This window comes from Bombyx mori, chromosome 3, assembly GCF_030269925.1.
Source record: "Bombyx mori chromosome 3, ASM3026992v2".
Taxonomy (NCBI): Eukaryota; Metazoa; Arthropoda; class Insecta; order Lepidoptera; family Bombycidae; genus Bombyx; species Bombyx mori.
Window position 1 is genome coordinate 7,876,276 of NC_085109.1, and position 10,475 is coordinate 7,886,750.

Here is a 10,475-nt window from a genome sequence, read left to right on the forward strand (position 1 = left end):
TCTTTAGTCAATCCATACCCTGGGCCAGGAAGGTCAAGTACCTGGGCGTTACCCTGGATGCATCGATGACATTCCGCCCGCATATAAAATCAGTCCGTGACCGTGCCGCGTTTATTCTCGGTAGACTCTACCCCATGATTTGTAAGCGGAGTAAAATGTCCCTTCGGAACAAGGTGACACTTTACAAAACTTGCATAAGGCCCGTCATGACTTACGCGAGTGTGGTGTTCGCTCACGCGGCCCGCACGCACATAGACACCCTTCAATCTCTACAATCCCGCTTTTGCAGGTTAGCCGTCGGAGCTCCGTGGTTCGTGAGGAACGTTGACCTACACGACGACCTGGGCCTCGAATCTATACAGAAATACATGAAGTCAGCGTCGGAACGGTACTTCGATAAGGCTATGCGTCATGATAATCGCCTTATCGTAGCCGCCGCTGACTACTCCCCGAATCCTGATCATGCAGGAGCCAGTCACCGTCGACGCCCTAGACACGTCCTTACGGATCCATCAGATCCAATAACCTTCGCACTAGACGCCTTCAGCTCTAGGAGCAGGCTTAGGGACCTCGGTAACCGTACTCGTCGAACTCGACAAAGAGTTCGCCGTGCAACCTAACCCATGAATAAGCTCGCTGAGTTTCTCGCCGGATCTTCTCAGCGGGTCGCGATTCCGATCCGGTAGTAGATTCATTCGCGAAGCAGCTGCTCTTGAGCTGTTAGGTCTCCTTCGGAGGCGCTCGGGTAGCTGTTAGCAAATCCCACCCCTCCTGGCTGAGCCTTTGCTCGCCCACCTGTCCTGGTGAAACTGGAAAGGCCTCCGGGCCACCAGTAATCCTTCAATCATAAAAAAAAAAAAAAAAAAAAAAAAAAAGTTACCGGCTACTTCTAAATCAAAATTAAACAGCAATATAACTACTTCAAATTTCACATTCATGGAACTCCAATGTACGAAAATAATGTTGAAAGCTTAAACTTTAAATTAATGTGGTATTTAGGTAAATAAATGAAACCAAACTTTTTCAGTTATAAGTCAGCAATTTTGATATTCAAATAAATCAATAGATTTATAGAATAGATTACTCAAAATTTATCAACAAAATTATTAGGTAGGTCGGGAAAAATATTCTAATTGAAAAAACTATCAGCATCAAGATGTGTTATTTCAGTGAACGGCAAAATAATATTAAATGGTATTTTAAGTTTTGTTATTAATGTCTTTGTTACACATGAAATGTAATTTTCTAATTTTTTTATTAATAACAGATCAACCGCGTAAAATGACGCAAGACGACACAGGGAAATTAATATAATTAACATCTACTTTGCATACAGCGAAAACATGGCTGACTCATCTTACGTTTTTGAGCTCCAGTGCTAGATGCGACGCGATTACTCCACTTTTTTTCTTTTTTTTCCTACCTATGCTGATAGCCTTGAGAGGCTATTTCAGCGGAACCTTAACTAGTAGGTGAGCTCACGGGGCTCAAACCTGACGACGTTGCTAACACGAACCCTAGCAAGAGCCGTGCTTCGCAGAATCTACCTCCGGATCGGAAACGCGACCCACTGAGAAGATCCGACGAGAAACTCAGTGGGCTGTGTCTGATGGTTAATTTACTCGTCAAGCCCTTCGTCGCAAGACGACGTTCGACGAGAACGGTGACCGGTGCTTGAGGTACCGTTAGTGGATCGGGAGGTTGCTCCACTGGCGAGTCCTATATTCAAGGCTGAAGCACTAACAATGTACATATTTCGCAGCTGTTACCGTAATTGGGTTACGTGAAAGTAGAAAATGGGTGAACTTATTTTCTGAATTACCTCTAAAGCAGGATGCAATGAAATATATTAGACTAAATACACATTCGATGTAATGCGTTTATGAGTTTTAATTTATGAAAAGCACTAAGTACCTCTACTATTATTAATTAATTAATAATAATGAAAACTGAGAACAAAACACGCACGGTCATCCGGTCCCAATTTAGAATTCCCTGTGCTAGGTATCAGAGACTGACAAACATACTTATATTATACTAGCGGCCCGCTCCGGCTCCGCTCGGGTCTTTAAGAAAAATTTCAACGATATTTGATGTTGTTGTATTTTTTAAATAAATGAACACTTATTGCGGCAAAACTATAATAGTTAGACATATGCTGTCGCGACATTTTTTGTAAATAATAATGTGTTCTATAAAGTCGTAGTGCATTATTTTATTCTATCATCAATAGTTTTCGCAGGGCACGCGAAGTAAAGAATATTTTAGGTAATTTTTTTTACACCTTGGGTTACATTATTGAAGTTTTAGTAAGGATCCCTAATTTTTTTCCAAAAAAGATTATAGCCTATGTCACTCAGGAATAGTGTAGCTTCCAACCAGTAAAAGAATTTTCCAAATCGGTTCAGTAGTTTCGGAGCCTATTCAACAAAAACACAAACAAACAAATCTTTCCTCTTTAGGTATAATATTAGTATAGAGATACGTTTAAATATTTACATATATAGGTAGTAAACACCCATACAAAGAGCAAGCAAATCTGTTCATCACACAATGTTGGCTCAATGTAGGGATCAAACCTACGACCCTTCGGGCAATAGTCAGGGACGCTAACTCCTACACCACCGAATCAATTAACTTATTGATTTTCAACGATCATATCTGGTGTTATCAGTCCTTCCGTGTAATACGGGCTATACAAAGGAGAATTCGTAGCGTCATAGTATTATGAATTGAACCACATTATACACACACACACACATTTGGAATGATTTGTAATAAAGATACGTATTTTGCTTACTGAATGAAAGAATCCTTCATTTATTTTAACGATATTTTGGTGTTTCGTCGCTTTTCTTGTTTGAAATAAACATTAGCATAAACAAACATTATATATACGCATATGTTAAGTACCTAATATCACTATAACACTACACCCTACCAAGGTTCATCTCTGCACTCCCCTAAGGTAAATTGTCAGAGAATGCCTATGGCATTAAGTCCGCCTTTACACTGTCTAGTATCTAAAGTTATAAATAAATAAATAAATTAGCTTCGTAAAGAGCCAAATAATTTGTTACATGATTTCAGAAATAACGCTATCGAAAATACCACAGATGACTAACCGACCGAACAAAAATCAACCATATTGACTTCACTTAAATGACTTTTTTGTCATTCTAGACCGGCAATTAATAAATTTGAATTTATGGTACAGTGTGGGCCGGAGCTATTTGCGTGGGAGTGTCCCGTGCTGCCGGTGCTCTTGTAGCGGGACGGAGACGGTCACCAAGGCTCGTGGCTTTACTCGGGGGCTTACTGCTGCCTTTGGCCTGCCTCTTCACATCCTTCGCGACACAGCTACATCAAACGTTACTAAGCTACGGTAAGAAAATAACTTTAATTTAATCATAAACAAAACATAACATATTACTGGTGGTAGGACCTCCTGTGAGTCCACACGGGTAGGTACCACCATCTTTCCTATTTCTGCCGTGAAGCAGTAGTGCGTTTCGGTTTGAAGGGTGGGGCAGCCGTTGTAACTATACTGAGAACCGTAGAACTTATATCTCAAGGTGGGTGGCGCATTTACGTTGTAGATGTCTATGGGCTACAGTAACCACTTACCCACCTGGTGTGGTAAGTGGTTACCTAAACACCTAAACACCAGGTGGGCTGTGAGCTCGTCCACCCTACTAACCTAGGCAATAAAAAAAGTCCTATAATTATCAGACAAAAGCATTTCTTAATTGACAGCACCGCGACGTAGGTACCCGGTAATCCTTTGGAGGGATGCCTGCGAAGACGGATTTCTTACGAGATAATACGAATTACTTACGGAAATGTAATTGCAAATAAAGCGCTTTAAGGTTTCTGTGTACTTTTCGTTATTATGAAATACTCTGAAACAGATTATCGGAAACTCTTGATTTATTTATTCTACAGAAGAAATTACGTCATCATCGTCATCATTAGCCTGTACCAGTCCACTGCTGGACATAAGTCTCTTCAATTACACGTCACTGACCACGATCCTTATAAGAAAAAAATACGACCTCATGTACACAATACACTGAATTCAAAAGTGTAACTAAAAACTTCGAGCGCTAGAACTACAAACAAAAACTAGGAACTCTAAAAAATTAAGAAATTTTAAATAACACTGCTTTTTGAAGACAGAAAAGTTCGTTGTACCGAATCTGTTACACTTTGATCAACAACGTCTCAAATATTCACTGAATAATCAATTAGCTTAGTTAAACTATTATTATATGTCGGTTTGAAATTGTGCTCCACACGCAACGTCTGAACAGATCTTAGGTTAGAGCTCAGTAATGTAGACCTTATTTAAAATATTGTACAATTTTTGTGTAGCGAAGTACATATTCATATTGGAAAAGATCAAGCACTAGGTTTCTTCTCAGTGGCAACGCTATATCCCGAATACTTGCATAGAAAACGCTTTGACTTTAAATTTTTTGTTTATTGCTTAGATGGGTGGACGAGCTCACAGCCCACCTGGTCTTTAGTGGTTACTGGAACCCATAGACATCTACAACGTAAATGCGCTACCCAACTTGAGATATAAATTCTAAGGTCTCAGTATAGTTACAACGGCTGCTCCACCCTTCAAACCGAAACGCATTACTGCTTCACGGCAGAAATAGGCAGGGTGGTGGTACCTACCCGAGCGGACTCACAAAAGGTCCTACCACCAGTAAAGCTACCAGTAATTTATCAATCGATCAAAATTAATTGAGTAAACTAAATCCTCAGGGGTTGTACTTGGTATTGGATGCGGCTTAGTAAGAGAAGCAGCAGGCCTAGTACTTGGAGCATATTTTCGTAGAAGAAGACAATTTGTAGAACTAGTGGCTCATGCTGGCGGTGGTGTAGGCATTGCTCTGTTTAGCGTTGCATACAAAGAAGCAGTTGGGTGAGTCACTAATATATTTTTAAATGTATTATATTATCACATATACTATATTTGGTGATTATCCTAATTTAATTGTAATGTGTAGTCTCAAATTCAAAATATGTTCCAAACAAGGTATTACAAACATACAGAAGCATAAGTTATTTTGACTTCAAGCATCGCACTACCTTGGAACAGCTGACAGGGATCCGGAATAAGCACGGCTTCACGGTTGTGGTAGTTGAACCCGGTGTAGTCTTACTATGATTCGTTATGTAACAGAAAACAACTTTCAGGATTACATTGCCAAAGTCACCACAGTGTGAAGTTAACTTATTAAGAAGGCAAAGAGATCTCTATCTGATCTATTCATATAATTTATTAACAACTAGCTGACCCGGCAGACTTCGTAGTGCCTCAATCGATAAATGAAAGACCTAAACTTTTGTATAAAATAATCTTAAAACAAACAAAAGCAATCCGTCCGACCGGGGACACATCAAAGGAAAAACAAAATTGTAATTTTTATTTAATTCCGAGCATTTTCATATTTATCTATCTTTTAAACCTTCTCTGGACTTCCACAAATAATTCAAGACCAAAATTAGCCAAATCGGTCCAGCCGTTCTCGAGTTTTAGCGAGACTAACAAACAGCAATTCATTTTTATATATATCGATTAACAATTGTTTCAGAAAGCTTGGTTGGCGATTAGGATTGCAAGCGGTCACGGGAGTTTTAGTCTTGGCATTTTTTCTAAGTGCTGTTTACCGCAGTGCCTCTTTATACCATCCTCAACGCAGAGCTATATTACATTTAAAAAATCAACGTCGAAAGGTACATACAGTTTTCATTTAAAACAATTCCTCAAATTTCACGTAGCAGAGTAATGACTCGACAAAGAAATGAAAATTTTAATTAAGACGCTAAAATCCCCATCATCTTTACTTCAAATTAACGCCGAATCGCAAGTAATTTAAAGTCAACGTTATTTAGGACGGATTATAAATGAATGTTTTTTTCATTAAGGTGAAGGAAAAAAAGGGTATAAAACGACCTCCACTTATTGATCTAAGCCCACTTCAATCTCGACCCGCGAAAGTTTTGTTGTTGGCCGCCGGATTAGCGGCTTTCGGACTTTATACCCCAGTATTTTTTCTGGTAAGTTTAATTGAGGAAGTTCAGAATAACTCTCCGTTTTCGCTGATTAAAATCTTCGAACGCTTTTCGCAGGCTTTACAGGGATTTCAGGAGGGCTTAGAGGAAAGTGCTTTGGTGTTGCTGCAGACGTTTTTGGGATTCGCAGCGGTGCTCGGGTGTGCAGGCTTTGGACTCGTTCTTGTACGACCCTCAGCGCAATGTCTGGTCTCTAAGCAGTACTTATGTCAAACAGCGATGCTCGGTATAGGTATGCTCGTAAACAAATTTTTTTATGGTATTTTAATACGCTTTTATTAGCTTCAGACGTATGTATGTTAGTATGTTAGTACTCGTATGTAAGGGAATCTTTGAACATGATTTTGACCCCCTTCAAAACGTCGGATTAGCTCGAAATTCGGTATACTTATTAAGGACCGATGACAATATAATAAAAAAAAAAAAAAGAAAAAACAATTTATTACGCGTTTTTACAATAAAATCATTTTTCTTAAACTTTTTTTAATTCAAATTTATTAAAATTTATTTTCTATTTTTTAGTTGGATTTTCTATAAAAGCGTATTTTGTAAATTTTTTTAAACTATAATATTATTTATTATCGCATAATACTTACACGTCTCTCTGTCACAGGCATCTCAATGCTCGCTCTGAGCAGCGTCGAAGGTTATCATGGCTATGTCCTTTTCGCGTGGATGTACGGGCTATGTCTCGGTGGATATCTGTATTCTCTCAAAATGCTGACAATGGAAAGGGTTCGTGGTCGACACTTCACTAAAGTTTGGGGTGAGGAACTTCTTTGAGAATAAAAAAAAAAGTATGCGGCTATTTAGAGCTAACCGTAAATTCATTTTTAGGTTACGTTCAAGGAGCCGAAGCAATCCCTGTTATAGTAGGCGTTCCCGTAACAGGCTACATAAACCAGCAAGCTCCCAGGGCGGGATTCTATTTTTCGACGGCGGCAACATTGGCGGGCGCGTTCCTTTTGTTTTTCGTTGGATTTTCGAAACGCGAGCCGGAACCACCTCCGCCCGCTGCCGCTCCCTCCATATCGGAGTCCTGTCGGTGTACGAGTCCCCTGCGGTGCGGGGCAGGGGGCGCGTGGTGCGCGTGCGGTGCTGGAGGCGCGGCCGCATACTGTGCGTGGCCGGGACCAGCGTGCGGTGCGCGGCTACCCAAATCATTGTCGTACGCAGCACCTTTGGACAGGGCATGTTGCTCGGCTACGCACTGCCCGGACTGTTACCGTCAAACGGTGCCATTGCGTTCATCCCGCAGCGTCCCAGAGGGCCTGGCGACGCGCACATCATCGTGGGGTCGCGCCGGCTCATGTCGCGGTGCGTGCCGGCGACGTGAACATCATCTCATAGAACAAATCACTACATCTGTTTGAATGACGTATACAAATTTTCGAATTTATCGTTCGACCCAATCATTTAACGTGACGCGGACGTCTGGACATGACCATACTGCATTACAAAAAATATATTTTTTCAAGCATCACAGATGTAGTTCAAATATAGTTTATTGTTTTGTAGAATATTATTTTTTGGGATCAGTGTTGTTTTATTCTGGAGTTTATAAAGGACATTCATTAAAATAAAAACGATCTTCCTGACGAAAATCGTTAAATAATCTTTAAAACAAAATTAGATTAACGTAAAATAGTTGATATGGATGGGACCTTCACATTTAGTCAATAATCATGTTTACAAATAAGTAGGTGAGGTCTTGTAAAACATTTTCCCTATGATCATTATTATAGTGTAAATTTAAATTGACCTAATGTAAATTACAAGTCCCTAAAATATGAACTGTATAATCTGTATTGAGTATAATTTTAAAATTGTCAATTCGTAAATAAATTTTGGTAACAAAAATATCAAAATATAGATTTTTTAATTAATTGCATTTTCTTTTCAAACGTTTTAAAATATTATTATTTATAGTTTTAGCTGTTCAAAAGTTGTTGTGTTTGTAAAAAAGTTTTTGGTTACGAATAAAAATAATTATTTAGAAAGGTTGTTTTTTACTTTTGTTTCAACCGAACATAAAAATAATGTCGATAATAAAAACTTCACTGACGTTGACCTACCATCATTTTATAGTTGAGTAAATTCAGTTTGAAATTCACATGTACCGACCGGTATCGGATTATAACTACGTACGAGTAACTCAATTTCACGCACTCAGCATTAGGAAGTACATTCCTACACGGAAATTCCGGCTCTAAAGCTTGAGGAGATCCGGTCCCGACGCTGTTTCCATTCTCTGACCTTACCCTTAGCTGCCGGTTTAAACAATATCATCAGAGAAATCCGATTTAGTCCACGATCCTATCTTTACTTGGAATAAAGATGAATGCAGAAAATGAAAGTTCGAATTTATTCAGCGACTCCGCTATATTTTCACGTAACACCGGCCTATCGCGATCTCATTGTGTGCCTCGCCATTTGCAAGTATTTACGAAATCATAGATACCTACAACTGCCGCTAACAAATTCATAGAATAGCCTTCCTGTTATGTTACGTTACGTCCTTAAATATATGTAACTATAACTATACTGAGTATTTTTTTATTTTTATTGCTTTGGTGTTTGGACGAGCTCACAGCCCACCTGGAGTAAAGTGGTTACTGGAGCCCATAGACATCCACAACGTAAATGCGCCACCCATCTTGAGATATAAGTTCTAAGATCTCAGTATAGTTACAACGACTGCCCCACCCTTCAAACCGAAACGCATTACTGCTTCACGGCAGAAATAGGCGGGGTGGTGGTACCTACCCGCGCGGACACACAAGAGGTCCTACCACCAGTTGAAAAGAGTATAGTAATAATGTAACTATAGTATAGTAATAAGTATATATAGTATATAATAAGTATATAATAGTATAAGTATAGTAATAATGTAACTATATTGAGACCTTAGAACTTATATCTCAAAGTGGGCAGTGGCATTTACGTTGTAGATGTATATGGGCTCCGGTAACCACTTAACACCAGGCGGGCTGTGAGCTCGTCCAGACAATTTGGCAATAAAAAAAATAAAAATAAAAATGAAAGAAAATGCTGTAAAGGCAGTAAATACGCCTTTAATTAATTGAGTACAAAATCTGAAGTCTTATAATACAACGTGACATTGATAAGTATGAATATCATCGCTATATTCAGAACTCAGAACTCGTCATACTCAGAAACGGCTGGACTGAGTCCGATAAAATTTACACGAAATCTTCGGATTAGCCTTAAGGGGAATCTTATTTAGTTTCGTAGCGATCGCATCAAAATCAAATCAAAGCAAAAAGGGCTGGGTCCGATTCGTTTTTGATAGTTTCTTCTCACTAGCATGTACTATTGAATGTTCCGAAAGCTATTCCTATTGTTTTTTGACATAGAATATAAACGATAGCCCTGCTTTGTACAATTACATTTAAAAAAAAAATGCAACTCAACCGATTCGATACTAAAGTAGAATGTCGAACATATAGCTTAGCAGTAGTCAAAGTTTGAATACAGTAATAGTCACAGTATCGTGAGCTAATTACTCATTTGAAGCAACTAAAAAAACTCTCATATTTGTACAAACTGAATTTTTTTTGTCTACTTATCAATTGTTTCCGTGACATAAACGATCGTCAAATTATGAACATTTTTTTTTATTGCTTAGATGGGTGGACGAGCTCACAGCCCACCTGGTGTTAAGTGGTTACTGGAGCCCATAGACATCTAGAACGTAAATGCGCCACCCACGGTCAAATATAAGTTCTAAGGTCTCAAGTATAGTTACAACGGCTGCCCCACCCTTCAAACCGAAACGCATTACTGTTTCACGGCAGAAAACATTAGAATTAATCACTTCTATCAATAGTAGAAAACTCAATTGCGTCAAATAATACACGACAAAATAAGATGAATCTATCAAGATGGCCATCCAAAAACGTACGAAACATTCCTTTCAATATAAATAGTTAAGTACGAATCTTGTCTAAAGAGTCGTACATGTCGTTTCACAAAGACAACACGGAAATGTAAATCAGAAATCAATTCTCATCAAGTGATTTCGTAATTTAAATTGTAATGATAACGTTCAGCTAATGAGATTCAAAACGGTAATTTAATTCAGTATTCAGAATAGACAAAATCGTCCATCATAACGGCCGTAATTAAGACGAACAAGGGCTACTCGCGTGCACCGAATACATTTGCGGAAGGATTATGGTAATTGCAGCTCTATAACAGCCTGGCCACGGGACATTCGCCGATGCGAATATTCGCGCGGTGCGAACGGCGAAGCGTCTAGCGACTAAAATAAGAGCATAGAAATGTACCTAACAAGCCACGCGCACCGGCGACCGGCGAAGCGACCGGCGAAATGTACCGAGCGAATCGCGCGATGCGGCGGG

General features: G+C 39.2%; 1 protein-coding gene across 2 annotated transcripts in view; it reads left to right on the forward strand.

Moving 5' to 3' along the window:
* The window catches only part of LOC110386645 (monocarboxylate transporter 4), a 107,102-nt gene extending 99,012 nt beyond the window's left edge, over positions 1-8,090 (forward strand). For both annotated transcript variants that reach the window (XM_038020501.2, XM_038020508.2), the window contains 7 exons: positions 3,218-3,385; positions 4,777-4,936; positions 5,610-5,751; positions 5,944-6,075; positions 6,148-6,322; positions 6,704-6,856; positions 6,928-8,090. In XM_038020501.2, coding sequence (XP_037876429.1) covers positions 3,218-3,385; positions 4,777-4,936; positions 5,610-5,751; positions 5,944-6,075; positions 6,148-6,322; positions 6,704-6,856; positions 6,928-7,463 — 1,466 coding nt within the window. In that variant the 3' untranslated portion in view covers positions 7,464-8,090. The remainder of the gene's footprint in view (positions 1-3,217; positions 3,386-4,776; positions 4,937-5,609; positions 5,752-5,943; positions 6,076-6,147; positions 6,323-6,703; positions 6,857-6,927) is intronic.
* The last annotated feature ends 2,385 nt before the right edge of the window (positions 8,091-10,475 follow it).